The sequence below is a fragment of the Pelodiscus sinensis genome, chromosome 2 (assembly GCF_049634645.1).
Source record: "Pelodiscus sinensis isolate JC-2024 chromosome 2, ASM4963464v1, whole genome shotgun sequence".
Taxonomy (NCBI): Eukaryota; Metazoa; Chordata; order Testudines; family Trionychidae; genus Pelodiscus; species Pelodiscus sinensis.
Window position 1 is genome coordinate 115,398,253 of NC_134712.1, and position 18,186 is coordinate 115,416,438.

General features: G+C 42.0%; 1 protein-coding gene across 5 annotated transcripts in view; it reads right to left on the minus strand.

Annotated features, from left to right (window-relative positions):
- BPHL (biphenyl hydrolase like) overlaps positions 1-18,186 on the minus strand; it is a 32,568-nt gene that overhangs the window by 10,337 nt on the left and 4,045 nt on the right. For all 5 annotated transcript variants that reach the window (XR_012901681.1, XR_012901682.1, XM_075921330.1 and 2 more), the window contains exons 2-4: positions 12,014-12,117; positions 7,250-7,416; positions 3,916-4,069 (exon numbers count right to left, since the gene is read on the minus strand). Coding sequence is in view for 3 of the 5 variants with exons in the window: in XM_075921330.1 (XP_075777445.1) it covers positions 3,916-4,069; positions 7,250-7,416; positions 12,014-12,117 (425 nt within the window). In the remaining 2 variants the exon portion in view is untranslated. The remainder of the gene's footprint in view (positions 1-3,915; positions 4,070-7,249; positions 7,417-12,013; positions 12,118-18,186) is intronic.

Sequence of the window (18,186 nt, forward strand, 5' to 3'; positions counted from 1 at the left end):
TTAGTCAATTACTTGCAATTTAACGTCCCTAGTTTCAGCAAGTTAGCACTCATCAAAAACTGTAGGTGTTCTACAGTGGGGCAAGAATGGTAAGTCACCTACCTATCTTGTCTATTCAGTCTGAACTTGCAAGAGAAATTGACTTTGGGAGGGTTTTGTAATTAAAATCATTTTACAATTAAAAAGTCCAGAAAAAATGAAGCTTTAAAGTGAACTGGCCTAATCATACAATGTTTGCAGTCACATTGGTGCCTTAGAATAGAATAATAATAAAAAAAATCAAGACATCTACAAGATATAATACCTTTATAATTACCAAAATGTGACAAAATAGCCAGACAACTTGTAGGACAGGCTGGGTGTTATGTTAAACAAAAAGAGCATAAAGGAGCATTTTTCAGAAACATAGAATATGTAACAGTAATTTCAGAATTAAAATAAACTTTTTCCATTGCTCATGAGATGGAATGGGATGGGTACATGTGTGAGGGGGCTCACATTGTAAGTTTGCTCTGGGCCGTATAAAATGATTTGGGCCCTGACTAAAGCAGCAAAGACTAATGCTGTTACAACAGAAAAGGAAAGCGAACTGAAAGCTTCTGAGTCACCAAATGGCAATGACAGTTGCTAATAGTGAGCTCTTAAAATGGCTTCTGATGGCATGGGAAAGATTAAAGTATTCAGTAGGTTAGATAAATAATATGAAATACAACCTGTTTAACCAATCAGAAAGCAGTAGTGACTAAAAGATGTTGTATAATGGCTGTTAACTGGCTTGTTCTTGATACTGAACAGGTACCTTCTTCACAAAAATATTATTTGATGCTATGGTTGGCAGTCTCATTAGAGACGCAAAAAACAGAGGGCATGGAGACCAGATAGCTCTCTCCCCCACTTCACTCTTCTGATATTATAACGACAAAGAAATAAAAGGGCATTTCTGAGCTCACCGGTGACATTAGCTCTTTTGCAGCAGAGTGCCAAATGGTCATATCCTGCACCTCTTAAATCCATAGTGAAACTACAATGAAAACAATGGTGTGGAATGGAGCCCACAGATTTGATATCAGTGATGGAAGAGCCCACAAAAAAAGACAGTGAAATAGTATTTATGCAGTTGTCAAAATGGCTAAATAATCAGAACTATGTTTCATACTGGAAGAACAAGTCTTCACATTTGTACATGAATGCTTTTGTTTTGATACACCAGGGGTCGTCAACCTTTTCAAACCTGAGAGCCAAACTACATCAAAATTCAGAACAAGTGGTCAATAAGGAGCCATATAAGAATGTCCATTTGCATGACTGAAAATATACAACTTAATATTATTGATAATTGATATGATGACTAATACTAGCATAAACGAAACATTGTATTCACAGACTTTATTTATTGGGACTTTTGCTACTGCAACTTTTCACACATTTCTTTGAAGTTTGCACCATAACTGGTCAAATCCAGCTTCATGCGCACATTCAGGCTGTCTTCTGTCAATTTTATGGCAGGAGGCTGGGAATTTGGGGGTGCAGGAGTCTGGGTTGGAGTGTGATAGGGGGCTCAGAGCAGGGGGTTAGGGTGTATGATGCATTCAGGAACACAAGGTTGGAGTGTGGGAGGGTGCAGGAGTGTTATGGCAGGGGCATGAGGATGTGGGGGTGCAGGAGTCTGGGTTGAAGTGCATGAGGGGCTCAGAGTTGGGGTGTGGGAGGTGCAGGAATGCTATGGCAGTGGGCTGGAGATGTGGGGGTATGAGGAGCTAAGGGCAGGGGTTTGGGTGTACGATGGGCTCAGGGCACAGGAGTATGTGGGGTGCAGAAGTGTTATGATGCTGTGGCAAAATAGGGACTGGGCCCCAATTGGGGGTTTGTTGGCCAGGTTTCAATTTTAAATAAAAGTAAAATATTATGTCCAACACACAAGGTTTCAACATTGTCTTTATTTATGGCAGAGGTTAGGAGCCTTTTTTAGGTCAGTGGCCACTGACCCACAGAAAAATCAGTTGGGGACCACACAAGCGAGAGGCAAAAAAAAGTCTAAAAACAAAACAACAAAAAAAACCTCCAAAACCCCTCAACCCTCGCTGATGTGGCCCCCAACTAAAACACTTCACTCCCCTGGTGCCTCAGCCCCGTGGTGGGGGGAGAGGCAGGGAGAATTGAGGTTCAAGGCCTCAGGCTAGATTTACTCTACTGGGGTTCCAGGGTTAGTGCATTTTGTGGCCCCCTCTAGGCTCTGGAGTGCGGCCAAAATGAGGGGTTAAATGTGTGGGACAGGGCTGCCAGTGAGTGGGATAAGGATGGGGGTGCAGGAACTGGGGGGGAAGGTGGGATGTAGGAGGGTGCGAGGTCTGGTTGGGAAGTAGGGTGCAGGAGCAGGCTGGGGGGAGGGTGTCTGGCCAGGGGGAAGGGTGCAGGAGCAGGCTGGGAGTGCAGGGTCTGGGCATGAGGGGCACTTACTTGTTTTCACAGCACATGCTGCTCCCAGGTGCCAGAGGTTTTCCCTGCTGCTCCAATGGGAGCAGCGGGGAAAGCTTCCAGAAAGTGCATCTGCACGCTGCTGTTTCCCCAGCCCAGGGAGGGAGAGAGGAGCAGCAATGTGCAGCTGTTTCTGGCTCCACTTCCCAGCAAGCTGGATCTGGTGTGGAGCCTCTGGCCTTTCCCCATCTCTCCCTCCGCAGGAAGCCAGCGCTGATGGTCTAATTTTGCAGGGGGGTGAGGGGGGGGGAGGCTTGTAATGCTGGAGTGCCAGCACAGGCTCCCTGCTGAGGAGGGAGAAAAGGAGCGGGCTGAGCTCTAGCTTCAAAAGGGCCATATCTGGCTCCATAGTGATTCATATTTGGATCGCAAGCCATAGGTTGCAGACACCTGTGATACACTCTCTTCACTAGATGGTCTCTTATTACCACTATCGCAAATGATGTTCCTATATACAAAATGGCAGTAGCTTCATTAACACTAATTGTAAATGGGTATTTGACTATCAAATGAAATGTAGAACATATATGACCATGTGACCATTTTGCGTAAGGCAAACAGAGTGTGTATAGCCTTCTCTTTTCAATGTTTTTTTGTCCACCCTAAATCTTTCAAAAAAGCATAGCTATGTTTAGTATGAACAGATTTTTCTATATACCTGGAGAAATGTGCCCTTTATTCTAAGTTAAGTTTATTCTAAAGCCCTATGGACTTTGGTAACCAGAACAGCATGAAATTTGGATACAAAGCAAATTATGAATAATTTTCAATATATAGCAATGTGCAATTTCTAAAAGAAAGTTTTTCTAGACATTTCTTGGGTTACTGAAATCGGCTATTTGTTCAACAAATTTTTTTTTAGAATTTTCAGCCTTAGTTTTGCTGGAAAAATTGCAGTTAGACAGAAATCAGAAATCCTTGGTGTCTTGTTAATTTGCAAAGCTTTTGTTTGTTTGTTAATAAGGCAAAGAATTTAAAGGGAATGAAAGTGGGAAAGGGAATGTGGGTAATTCATTTTTTCCTGACACAAATGAACTTTATTTATGTCATTATTTTCTGACTGTGTATTCTGACCTCAGTTGGGAAATGTTCTTGTTCATTATAGGCTAAAATATTAGATATTACACACTGTTTTAAAAGTATTGCTGTTCCTCAGGAAACGTTTTCCCTATTCTGTCTTATTGCACCTAAGGTGATTTGTGTGTGTGTTTGGGGGAAGGAGGGAGGAGTTGTCTCACAAAGATTTTGAATCTATTCCTGTATTTACCAAAATGGGGAATTTTGTGATCTGTGTTAATTGCTTTAATTGGTTATATGTCAGTAATTCTTTTAAAGGATCAATATCTTTTAAAGATAACTGAAGAGACCTTTAGTATGATATAAGAAAAGAGTAAGTTATTGGCCAATAGACATTTCTCTATTCATGCAATTAATACTCGCCATTGTAAAGCTTCAGATCCTCCTGAGTAACAACAGCATTTGCTCCCCAAACAACTAACTTGTAGATAAGGGCTGGATGTTTCGCAGCTGCTATGAGTGCTGTAATCCCACCGTCACTCCATCCCAGCAAAGAGAACTTCTTAAACTTCAGTGCCTTGATTGGTGTGAGAAAATTACAGTGAACATCACTGGCCTTCACTACTAACCAGTTGTATCTACCTGCAGTCAAATGTGTCTTAACAATTAATACCTTCAACCGGGGCCAGTCCGAGCCCTTTTGGCGCCCTGGGCCTGGGCGTGTGGCGCTGCCCCCGGGCGCATGCGCAGGCCCGCCCGTGGGGTGCGGGCCCGTCGCCCCCCGGGGTGTGCGGGCCCACCCCAGGGGCGCATGGTGCGTGCGCTGCCCAGCCCGGCCCGGCCAGCGCTGCTAGTGCACGCGCTGGGCCGTGCATGGCCCCGCAGCCGTAGGGGCAAGGGCGCTGCTGTCCAGCACCGCGGGGCCAGTGCTGCGGGAGCCGGGCACGCGGCTCCTGATGGCAGCTGTAAGGGACACAACGTGCCCCTTACAGCTGCCATCAGGCGCCCCCCGTGGGTTGGCGCCCTGGGCAGCTGCCCGGCTCGCCCATGCCTCCGTCCAGCCCTGCCTTCAACCAACATCTCCACAAGGTGATCCTGTCAGAACAGCTATACCACGGTATGGCAAAGGATTAGTTGTGTAGTCAGTAACAAAATCTGCAGAAAGCAAATAGTTCTGAGGGCTTGTTCACACAGAAAAGTTAAGTATAAGCTATGATGGGAATTTAAACTGATATATCATATAAAATCCCACTGTGGACACAATTATTCTGGAAATCCTACTCTTCATTACTAGGGCTGGTTCTTTAGCTACTATGGTAACATACTGTATTTATGAGACTGTATGAACAATTTAATTTATGCTCCATATGTAGGCTTGGCAACATTTTATTTTGTAATCATTTCTACCATTTTTAATGTTTATCAATTTCAATTTTCAATTGTAGGAAATTATGTGGAGGTCAGACAATTATTTAATTACTGTAAATGTTGAGATTCAGAAAAAATAAATAACCAATAAAATACAAATTGTCAACAGCTCATCTCAAAATATACGAAGCAAACAGTCTTAAATCAATTCTAATAAGTTCTCAAACAGCATTATTCTTTGCCTCTCTGTAAATTACTATTGATAGAAATGATTTTTTCATCAGTTTCTGTAAAATGAAATCAATGTTTATTGACCTCTACTGATGAAAAATCGAATCCTTCCAATCTTATTCATAAGTGAGATTTCAATAATCCTTTAATATATGCACTTATAAACATGCATATTTTCGAAAGCAGAATGTACATTATAGTTTTCTGTTCCCAAAAAATATCTAGTCAGTTATTCTCTTAACTTTAGCACTGATGAAATATGGATGGGATTTGGCCCTGCTTTCTACCAGGTTGACTACAAAGTATCTGATTATGTACTCCTTTTAAGGAGACCATCTTTTTCCTCTGAGAAGCAAGTAAAATGGGAGTTCCAAGCTTTCACACTTGGAAGCCTGTCACCTGCTGATGATTAGGGATGTAATAGTATAGTTGATTAACCGATAAGCAGAAGCTTATAGATTAATGCTATAGACTGCATGCATTTCCTCCCCACCCCCATCCCCACCCTCCACCCCTTGCAATTAATTTTTTAGCAGGCTGGCTAGCAGCCCAGCTCAGTCCCGTCTTGCACTGGGTCCTGGACTACCCCCACTGCGGCTCTGCATTAAAAGTGTATTAGGAGCCAGGTGGGCAGACAGCCCGGCCCAGTTTGGACCTGTGCCGGGTCTGAGAGCTCAGACCCCTCCCCCCTAGATGGGGGTTGACCGGGGACTATAGACTAGTTGACTAACCAATAAGAATTCATGAGGTTAATCGACTATTCAATTAACCAATATTTAACATCCCTATTTATGATAACATTTTTGTTCTGATTGGCCAGAGCAGTACTGGATTTTTATGTTAGTCTGCATATACGTTACAGCAAGGAACAGCTGGATTTCATGACTAGGGAAAAACATTTCTCATATGTTTCCTGTCAGACTAATTTTGGTTCAACTAAACTCCTCGTGCATCGTATTTTAGGAAGACTGCATTTTCAATTTCTCAGGGTTCTGCAAACTTGCTACCGTTAAAAGAAATAACTGGTTTCACTGTCCAAACCATGTCTGATATTTTTGGAACACGTTATATTGTCAGAATTCTTAACATGGCCAGAGATATTGTATGGTTTAACATAAAGAATTCCACTCACAATTTGCCACTATAGTAGTGAATATTTTATTGTGAGGGTTTCCTTTAACATTAATTTGGCACAGTCATTATAAAAACAGAACAAAACTGCATGACATATTGTTCCCTTTATGATTCTGTAAATCAGTTTTAAAAAATGGAGGAACAATGACAGACATGAATTCTTTGTAGGAGTGTAAATTATATTCATTGTGATTTTAGGAAAACTCTGACTCCCCATTCTAATTATTTCAGAAATAGACCTTACAATGGAAATGTTTCAGTTTAGTTTGCATGATCAGATGTTAAACCTTTTCACTATGACATTTTGTAAGACTCCATCACCACTAAAGAATTCATCAGCTACAATCATTAATGGTAGCTTGTTTTACCATCTATAGCAATGTGTCTCAACGTGGTCCGCAGACCCACTGTGATAAGGCTGTTACTGGGCTGCTCTGATTTGTTTATTTATTGGCTCTGTAGCCACAGAGCCTTGTGGCTCCCAATGGCTTCAGTTCGCCATTTGCAGCCAACGGGAGCTGCGGGAAGCAGCATGACCTGGGCTGCTGTTTCCTGTGGCTCCTCTTGGCTTCAAGCAGTGGACTGCAGCCAATGGGAGCCACAAGGCTCTGTGGCTGGAGAGCTGGTAAATAAACAAACTGGAACGGCCCAGTAGAAGCTCTCTCAGAGTGGGTCCGTGGACCACTTTGAGAAACACTGATATATAGTTTAGTTTTTCTGGGCTTTATGTAGTGATAAAGTCACAAACATCCTGGGGCAAAATATTTTGGAATAAGAACATACTGCTTACTTACATAGTTAATTCTCATGGCTAAATCTTCTGTGTGATAAAAGGGAAATGGAAGAAAAAACAAACTTCATAAGCAGAACATGTCTTCATCCATGTTAAGTGCTTTGCATAATTTAATTTAATATCAGCAATTACTGTTATAAAACACATAATCCTTGATTTTGGCCCTCCCCACCAACATTAAGAAAAACAGAGTTACCATTATCTCTAAACATTATCTCAAAAGAGTGTTACCTGCATCAGATCAACAGCATCTCTTGCATCCCTTTCAAAAAAATCAGGCGGAAAGTCTCGAACTGGAGGGATAGAATGTCCATAGCCTCGAGGATCCCAGGCTACTATTGTGAACAGCTGCTTGTTCATAGATTTGAGCTGTGGTCCAAAATCACTTTGACTGCTCCCTGAAAACATTATATCTTTATATTAGGACTGTCAATCAATGGGCGTTAACGCCTGCAATGAATGCAGGGAAGAATTAATACGTTAAAAAATGAACGCACGTTAATTGCAGAGGACAGCAAACCAGCATGAGCAGTAATGCAAACTGCCACCAGAGAGCGCACGGAAAAAAGAAGCAGTGAGAAAGGAAAAAAAATCTGAAAAAAATCCCAACTCCAAAGGAGAAGTAAACAAGAAGTAAAGAACCTCACACACATCCCTCTCCCCTCCTCAGGTGACCATATTTTTAAAAATAAAACAGCCTGGGGGGCTTGCCCAAGTTGTTGTCCCTCCTCCCCGGCAGGGGTGACCCAAGCCACCCTCTCTTTGCCTCCTGGGGCTGAGACTGATCCTCCCCCCACATCTGATTCTGGGGCTGAGTCCCCCTCCTGAACTCTGCATTGCCCATGGTGGGATCTACCCCCCAGCCTAAGGGCTGACCTCTCCCCTGAGCTTGGGGGCTGCCTCCCACCCTCTGGCTCTGTGCCGCCCGCAGCTGGGGCTGAGCTAAAAAAGGACTCTTTCGAATAGGACACAAATATATTGATTATATAGAAGAATTTATTGAATTATTCCATACATTGACACAGTTCTGCTGTGTTTTCATGATCTATAGGGATTAGGGCTGTCAATTGATGTGCGTTAATGCCTTTGAGGCAACGGGGCAGCGTTTCCAAGGGACAGCGAAACGTGGAGCTTGGTATCAGCTGCAGTCCTCAGCTGACCCTGGGCTCCACCTTGCACTGCCCCTTTGAAGTGCCGCTCCGGCGCCACAAAGGGGCAGCACTGCACAGAGCCTGGGGTCTGCTGGTGACTCCAGCTGACCCCAGGCTCCCATGGAGCTGTCTGTTGGAAAAGCTGGGGCAGTCTTTCCAAGGGGCAGCGCTGCACGGAGCCGGGGTCAGCTGAGGACTCCAGCAGCGATGGCCATTTGAAATGCCTCTGCAATTTGAAAGTTGAGATAAATCCACAAGAACCAAGTACCTTTCTCAAACTTACTATAACTAGGAATTGAAACTAACAGAGGATCAATTGTTCATTAAAAACCTTTAGTAGTATTCTAATACATTTGAAGGAAACTAATATAAAAAAGCATTCAATCTTGCCTACTGAGCAGGACTTCATCAATTAATTTAGTTGGGACACATTTCAACAAAGAAACTTAGCTAAATGGCCTGGACCATGACCACTGTTTAATCATGACAGTACAAATAAAAATGTTAATGAATGAAGATATTTTCTTCCATGGGTAAATAAGGTAATATACTCATTTTAAGAGTTTTCTGTTGCACCCATTACTGTAGGATGTAAGACCTTGATTTGGCAATATTTTTCAGACTTATATTTCCACACATTTTTAAATGAATAGGGTGCCAGGAAATCAGCTGGGCTGTAGAGTGCAGAGGATTCTGTTGGACTACAATCTCAATGAATGCAAGGGTTGAGATAGCAGTTTTGTGATCACACTTCGTAGCCCCAGTATTATACATCAAAAGAATGTAAATCCAAATTTCATCAAAAAATCGCTCTACACTTCTAGAATTTAAAAGAAGATGGTCAAATACTTTTAACACTCCTATCAGAATACTCAAATACCTGCTTTTACATTAGTACTGTAACTAGTAATTGGAGACATGACAGAACCAGTGGAAGTTTATGACAGCACATGGGCTCCAAAAAAGAATTCTATTACCTCCACAGTGTACAGCATGGTGCAATTAGCTGATGATATTAAGAGATGAGTTTTCTTCCCTTGCAACAACGTTTAATGCCACTATCGGAAGCAGAATACAGAGTAAATGGAAAAGCATTGGACTGACCTGGTATTATAAATCAGGTACTAATTTTATTGGTAGAAAGCACTATGATCCAAGTGCTTGAAACAACTAAAAAGTGGGCTGCTTTATTTTAAGGACACCTTAGGAATAGTTGAACCACTTATTAAAACAACTCCTAGGCTACGTCTACACTGGCATGATTTTCTGGAAATGCTTTTAACGGAAAAGGTTTTCCGTTAAAAGTATTTCTGGAAAAGCGCGTCTAGATTGGCACGACGTCATTTTCGCGATCAAGGCTTTTTTGCGGAAAACACTACTGTGCTGTTTACACTGGCCCTTTTCCGGAACAGTTTTCCGGAAAAAGACTTTTGCCCGAACGGAAGCAGCATAGTTTTTCCGGAAAAGCACTGATGATTTTACATTAGATCGTCAGTGCTTTTCCGGAAATTCAAGTGGCCAGTGTAGACAGCTGGCAAGTTTTTCCGGAAAAGTGGCTGACTTTCCAGAATAACTTGCCAGTGTAGACATAGCCCCAATCAATAGGCTCCTTCGGTCAATAGATTGCTTATAACTGCCTATAATAAGTTTCATGTCTCTAATATGCTATTGATCATTTAACATTTTATAAAATTGCATCAAAAAGAATTTGTCATTTTTTGCATAACATTAAAACATGCCTGTTCTAAGATATTATGTTCCAAGCTTCAGCCCAAAGAGATTTAAAACATGCAAAACAACAAAATCTGCAACTGGAGTTTTAGTGATAATAATTAAACTATACTGATGCACATTTCAAAATAAAACTATGTATACATTTGGGATGTGAAAGGTTAATTGGTTAACTGGTAAGCTTCACCCTTAATGGGTGAGGCTTTCCAGTTCCAGTTAACTGGTAGGGACAGGCCTGGCTCTGCTTCCGGGGAGGCTTGGCTGCAGCTTCTGCCATATAAAGCTTATTTAAGCTTTGTAATGCAGAGCCTGCAGTGTGTGTAACTGCTATGATTTTTAGCGGTTACGCCGTTACATTTTTAAATGCATTTTTACATTCCTACTATACATTGCAAAAATCAATTTTGAATTCATATGTGGGCCTTTCTAGACTCCTCTTAGAACAGGATCAATATCAATAATGAACAATTTAAGAATTATTATTTCTCATACACCATTAGCTCCTTTTCTTCCTATTTTTGCCACCATTTCTCCAGAAATATGTTCCAAATTTATGTATTTAAAAAAATATTTTGTTACAAAGTATGTCAACAAAAAAAACGGTACCCCACTTTGTATATTTCAATTATCTATGGCTGTGATCTAGCAACCTACTTAAGCATATGCATAATTTTAAGCACATGGGTAGATCCAATGATTTTCTGTCAAGTGACACTAAGCAAATGAGGAGCAGCATTGTGCATCAGCTTTATGCACTTTCTGGGTTGTTTTAAGGTACAGAGTGTTGCATCATAGTGACTCAGTCTAGAGATGACAAAGGTAGCAATTATTGTGGCAAGATCAGTATCCAAAAGTAGAGGTTGCAACTGCTAGCTAGATGTTCCTGGCTACTGACACATTATGAGTCTCTGAAAACAGCTGAGAATTGAAAATACAACCAAAAGGTGAACATATACTCTTGTTCAAAAACTCAATATAATCGCTGCTATTTTTCCCCTTCAGGAGAAAAGGTCTTGTTTAAACAAGATGTTAATGCTGCCATCAGTGTGCTCATTATTATAGCTGGAACTGGAAGACACCCATACTTTTTTTTAGAGATTATCATTCTTCAGTCTGTATATACTACAGTATAAAACACAATGGACCAGACTCTACTGTTTTGCACCTTGTGTGGTCATTTGCACCTGTGTAAAGTGAACATAAGAATGGCCATATTGGGTCAGATCAAAGGTCCATCTAGCCCAGTATCCTGTCTTCCAACAGTGGCCAATGCCAGATGCTCCAGAGGGAGTGAACAGAACAGGTGATTCCTGTTAAGTGATTCCTCTCCTGTCATCCATTTCCAGCCTGTGACAGAGGCTAGGGACACTATTCCTACCCATCCTGGCTAATAGACATGGATGGTCCTACCCTCTGTGAATTTATCTAATTCTTTTTTGAATGCTGTTAAAGTCCTGGTCTTCAGAACATCCTCTGGCAAGGAGTTCCACAGGTTGACTGTGTGCTGCATGAAGAAACTTATTTTTGTTTGTTTTAAACCTGCTACCTATTCATGTCATTTGGTGACCTTTAGTTCTTATGTTATAGGAACAAGTAAATAACTTCTCCTTTTTCACACCAGTCATGATTTTATAGACCTCTATCATATCCCCGCTTAGTCTCCTCTTTTCCAAACTGAAACGTCCCAGTCTGTTTAATCTCTCTTCATATGGGACCCGTTCCAAACCCCTAATAATTTTTGTTGCCCTTTTCTGAACATTTTCAGATGCAAAGTGGACGTACAACATCACTGAATCAGAATGTTAGCGGTTTACACCCACTTTGTGCTGGTGTGAGTGATTACAGAAGGTGCAAGGCCATGGAGATTCAGACCTAGAATATTTGCATCTATAAGGTTCTGGTGTTCTAAATAAGAATAACTTTGTAAATCTGCAACTGCTTAAAATTGAGTTATCTTAACTCTATTACATCTACAAAATTCTACTTTTTACAAAAGTAATGCATAAAAACTAAAATGTTGCTGAGAAAGAGCTACAAAAAATATGAAATAGCTTTAGAAAAAACAAGAAAAAAAGTACTGATATCAAGTCCTAATATGATAGAAATTACTTACCTAACATTCCAGGAAGCAGCAGAACTGCATGATCTCCTTGTCCTGTCTGCTGATAATGCAGGTGCACTCCATTCACTTTGATTTTAGCAGACGTTATTGAAGTACTAAATGAAAAGAAAATTATTCAATAAGATAATATCTCATTACGGTGCAGTTTTTCAATGACTATGCAGTAGTTATTAATGCTAGACACTGACAGCACAGTCATATTTAAAGGGTTCTATTTGCCTTTGTGTAGGAGGTAGGTTTGGGTGTGGATATGTGTAAGAGAAAGAATCAAACACAGATTGCTTACTACAGCGTTTCCCAAACAATGGGTCACGGCCTGGTACCCGGGCCGTGGGAAAAAAATACCGGGCCTCAGCATGGCTGCCAGGAGGGGAGCAGAGCAGGGCGGGCTGGGAGGAAGTGAGGGAGGGAGGGAGAAACAGGCCACCAGGTTGGGGGCAGCGGAGCTGTCCCTCGGAGATCCGGGCAGGCGGGTGGGCAGCTGGCGAAAGCAGAGCTGGGGGCAGCGGGGCTGTCCTACGGCGATCCGGGCAAGTGCGGGGCGGAAGAAGCAGGGTTGGGGGCAGCGGGGCTGTCCCGCGGAGATCAGGGTGGGCGGCTGGCGGAAGCAGGGTTGGAGGCAGCAGCTGTCCCACGGAGATTGGGGGATTGGAGTGGGCGGCGGAACCAGGGCTGGACAGGAGCCAGGGGAGATCAGGAGGAGGAGGAGGACAGGAGAACCAGCTGCCGGAAGCAGGGCTGGATGGAGGCAGCGGGGCTGGTTGGGGGGGTCGTCGAGGGAGCGGGGCTGACTGGGGGAGATTGGTGGGGGGTGGAGGGAACCGGCCACCAGAAGCAGGGCTGGACGGGGGCAGCAGGGCTGGACTGGGGAGATCAGGAGGAGAAGGGGGGGCACAGACCTGGGCACAGGCAGACCCTGGCAGACGAATCAGTCTGGCCAGGGATCCCATTTTGTCCCCCCACCCACATACCCTCTCTCGAGTAGTTGCAAACTGCCTGGCAGGTAGACACACACAAACAGCGTGAGCACATCTACCAGCCAGGCAGTTTGCAGCTAGGGATTGGTGCACCTAATTATAATAAAACTTACGTAATTAGAAAATACCAGGCATTTTATATGTCTGGTAATTTCTCAATTTCTTTCGCAGACAAAACCTTCAAATACCGGACTGTTGGGTACAAATCTGGACACCTGGCAACCCTACCCTTCCTTGCACCCTCCCTCCTAGCCAGATACCCTACCCACAATCTGCTCCTGCTCCCGCCTCCTGGAGTGCTCATGTGGCACTGGGTCCCCCAAGCCCTGGCCCAGACTGCGTAGAGGATGAAGCCGGGTGAAACACTGAAAATTTGTTCATTTTTCATTCTTTTTTTAAATATGTGTTTATATTTTGGGGCTGCAAAAAACAGTACTGAAAAAAAATGCGTTCCAACTATAGTAAAAAGTTTGGGAAACCCTGATCTAGCCAGCTTTCTATCCATCTTACAGTCCATTTATCCAATCCATATTCCCTTAACTTGCTGGCAAGAGTATTGTGGGTGACTGTATCAAAAGCTTTGCTAACACTGGCACTGGGGGCTTTGGGAGGACCAGAAACAACTTATTTGAATAGTCATCATTTGCTTAATGAATATGCAAATATGCAAATGAATGTTACTGGTCCTCCAAAAGCTCGTGAATGGATTTACTGGTCCCCGTGTCAAAAAGTTTGGGAACCCCTGGCTTACTGGAAAATAGAGGAAACTATATGGGAAGTCAGGCATGTGACATTTTTACTTCATATTATGCAGTTCTGCAAAATGTCTCTTAAAATAAGTTGTATTTTTTGGAATAAAAGGAAATTTTGCAAACCTGCATCACATTATAAAACAGGACACCTCTTTCTAAACACCTTCCTCCTTCCCAATATATAACCCTCAGAAATTACACTTGCTACCCTCCCAAGCATAGAGGATGACAGGACACATTGCTTGGCATAGGAGCCAGTACTCTGTGGGAAGACAGAACATTGGGAGCTCCAAAAAAGAAAAGAGGTAAGTGCTAAATTTTGAATGACCTTCTTAGCTTGGCTATTGGAGGTGTGCAGCATGTTACTAACTTACTAGAATTCTGTTAAAATCCTTGGTATATCACTTTTCAGCATTTTGTTCTGCACAGTACACAAATGAAGTGACAGAGTAAGAATAAAAGCAGAAAAATGGTTAGTTCTAGTTTATAAGATGGACTGCACATCCACAAAGGGAAGCAAATGGGGAATAAATCACTTCCCTTGCTGTCTTGAGCAGACTACTTGGCTGTGTCTACATTGGCAAGATTTTGCACAAAAGCAGTTGCTTTTGTGCAAAATCTTGTCCTGTCTACACTGGCCGCGAGAATTTGCACAAGAACACTGATGTTCTACTGTACGAAATCAGTGTTTCTTGCGCAAATACTCTGACACTCCTGCTCAGGGATAAGTCCTCTTGCACAAGAACACTTGTGCAAGAGGCCAGTGTAGACAGGTAACATCAATTTCTTGCGCAAGAAAGCCCGATGGCTAAAATCTTGCGCAAGAGAGCATCTACACTGGCACGGATGCTTTTGCACAAAAGATTTTAGGGATAGGAATATGCTGTCTCCCCTAAGTGCAAAGAGGTAACACTTCCTCTTGTATAGTTCCAATGTAGTCTTTGCTGCTGGCATTTTTTTAAATTACTTTGTTGTAAGCATGTTTAATGGTGGTAGCTTTGAAATGTTTACATTTTATACTGATGGTAGCGCAATAATAGGAGATTTTAAAAAAAAATCAGTGTAACTACAGCCTTAAGTGCCTACACAAGTAAAAATAAAACAAAAATGTTAAAAGGAAATGTCATGGTATTAAGGAGCTGCTTCCAACTGGCAGCTGCTGTTGAAACTCATTCTCTGCTGTTACATATCAGAATGTGGTTTATGGTTACATTATGTATGATCCACAAATTGTGTAATGAAAAAACCTGCAACTGGGAATGAAGGAGGAAAATCTCATCATACAATGCACTTTAATATAATCTCAGCAGAGGATATTGTTCATTTAGAAAATGCATTACTATGTAAAATGTTCCAACAGGAAGAAGTAGCACTACAAGATTATGAAAGTCAGTCACAAGCATAGGAAAATTAACAGTACAGACAAAGTCTAAAACATGAAAAGATGTGTATTTGCATAGTTTGGAATTCTGATACCATCATCAGTTAATTCTTAGAGAGAACATAGCTACATTTTAGAGACTGTTGGGTCTCTGCTAACCCATTACATATTTGTGGGAATATAAATTAATTTAAACCGTAATATATATATGTTACTATTTGGAATATTAGTTGGCTTTAGGCACTAAATGTTTCACAAGTGTAATCTGTGAACGAGAACATGGTGCACTGAAAGTGATTATTTTTTAGTATCTTTGAACTGACTTTTGAAGCCAGTCCGTTTCAAGTGGCCAAAGCACACAAAGGAGGTATTAGCACATTTTAAGTCATAACCTCTTTTTCTGCTCTGAATAGCAAAAACCTTGTTGAATATTGAGGGAATGGAGTACAAAACCATTTCCCATTGAAGAGTCAAGAAGATAACTAGATTACTTTTACTTTTGTGTAAACTTGTATTCTGGCAGCATAAGAACTCAAATATGCAAGTGTGGGAGCTTTCTTTTATTCTGCTCTCTGTAGGATCTCATCACTGTAGTACCTGAGCATCTTACAGTAGTGCATTAAGTGGCATGAGTTACATCAGGCTGTTTTCTTTCCATCTCCCACCCTCTTCTCAAGGTCAGAATTGTGTGTGCAGATGGTAGCTTTTCTTTTTCTTAGTATGCTCATTATATGTTGTGTTTGGAGAAAGCAAGATAAAAAAAAATGCATCTTGCACTTGGCATGTAAGATGATGATTGTTCCGGTGGTCCTTCCACAACATAAGACCAAGCACATATTAGCCTTACCTTTCCAAGTTATATCTTCACTGCAGAAAAAAGTGTGTTTTTACATTGAAAGAGCTAACTCAGATAAGCTATGTCAATGACAATTCTAGCAGAGACAAAGCAAAGAGGTAGTCTTTTATTATCTGAACTAGCTACATCAAGGTAACACCTACCTGTGCTGTGTGTCTACTAGGATTGTACATCCAGAAAGCTACTTCAAGTTAGCCAGTACAATGTCAAATTGTAGTGAAGACACAGCCCTACTCTTCACCCTACTACACTCAGTCCTGACCAGTCAAGGGAGCACCTGCCAGTGTCAAAAGTTCTGTTTTTAGAAAAGCATTCAAGCATGAGCGTAAGCCTATCCCTATTCAGGAAAGCACTTATAAGCCCCATTGAGTTTAAGGACTTAAATATTTGTTTAAGCACTTTTTTGAATAATGTGAGTGTCAACCAGAGCTTCTGAGCCCTCTTTCCTCCTATGGGTAATTTCCTGTTCCAGGACAAAGGAACAGTCACTTCAAACTATAAGGACAGCTTCCTCAGTGACATATCCTCCTCCTTGCTTTTTCTCCATGAGCTTCCTAGTGTTCCATAAGATTTACCTAATTTTACATCTATTAGTTAACATGTGTAAAGTTGGAATTCTATGTTATGGTATGACAGCACCAGCACATAGGAGTATTTGGATTCAAAGACAGACTGCCAACAATCCCACAAAAAGTTTGTGCTTTAACCTGGTATTAATACTGCGTACTGGAGGGTGAAGAGAGGGAACAAGCCATTTGCGAAGAGAGGGGGATGAGAGACTGAGATATTTATTCATTTTTTCATTTCAGCAAAAATGCTTTTTCTAAGCCATAATGAAAGAGGGAAATAACACCATTGAGCAAACAAACCTCTATTAGCATATTTGCACTTTGTTATTTAAATAGGATACTACGTATATTTACAACATAACATCGTTGTAAACTCTGAGGTGGACCTGAGGGTATCTTTCATCAGGAAACATTTTTTGCCATTTGGTGTAATTTGGGGGAAGATTCCAAAAGCCAATTCCCTTCAAATAATCTGTTTTTTCAGAGGTATTTTATGATCCTCAAAGATGTATTTGACAATGCTTCTAACAATTTCCATAAAATGATAAATACCATCAAAAAGCAAGAATATAATCTCAACCATTCCTTCAACTAGTTACATTTTAATAAAGGGCAATTTTAACACAGCCTTGAGGATAGTTAAGGAAGCACTTTAGAGACAGTGATATAGATAATAACCTAAGTAAGAATAGCTGACTGAAGTGAGAAAGTATTATAATTCCATATTCTATCAATTGTGAAATTGTCAATGGATAAAATTAAAATGGATTGGAAGAACAGTGATGGCAACTGGAAGTTTACATTTTAAAAGTCTTTGGTTTTTTTTGGCAGTAAGTCATATCTTGCACAAGAGGATAAAAGACCAATTCAGTTTAATATTCACCTTTTAACTGCACCAAATATGAAACACTGGTGAAAAAAATGTTTTTCTACACTTTGTTTTCATTGCAGAATGTTGTATTTTGATGTTGTTCGTGATCTTTAACTACAGTGCTATTCTAGGGCTGGAGTGGGCAAGAATTTTTAAAAGGGGCCTTGGGTGGAAGGGATGTGGCCAGGAGACTTCTTGTGCCCCCACCCTGATTGGCCTGGGATGGGGGAGCGTGAGAAGTCTTCTGCCTCCCTCCCCCGCCCCACCCCCTAGAGAGAAATGCCAGCTGTTTTAAAACAGCTGACATTCCCTCTAGGTGCCTAGCAGAAAGAGAACTCTAACGCTCTCTGTGCCCCCAGGCCAATTAGGGCCCGGAGGCAGGGGAGCACATGAAGTGTCCTCGCCCCTGCAAGAGTGTGTGGTGGCTAGAGACACACTCTGGCTGTTTTAAAACAGCCGGCATGTCTCTCTAGCCCACGGGTGGGCAAAGGGCCCTCTGCGGGTTGGATCCGTCCTGCCAAGCCGGTGAATCCAGCCCGTGGCTGCCCTGCCACTCCCCCAGCCCCAGGCCAATCAGGGCCCGGGGGTGAAAGAACGTGTGAAGTCTCCTTGCCCTCGCAAGAGTGTGCGGCGACTAGAGACAGTGCACTGTTTTAAAACAGCTGGAGTGTCTCTCTATCCGCTGCACACCCCTGGGAGAGTGGGAACAGGACGCGAGAGACTTCATGCGCTCTCCGCCCCCAGGCCCCGACTGGCCT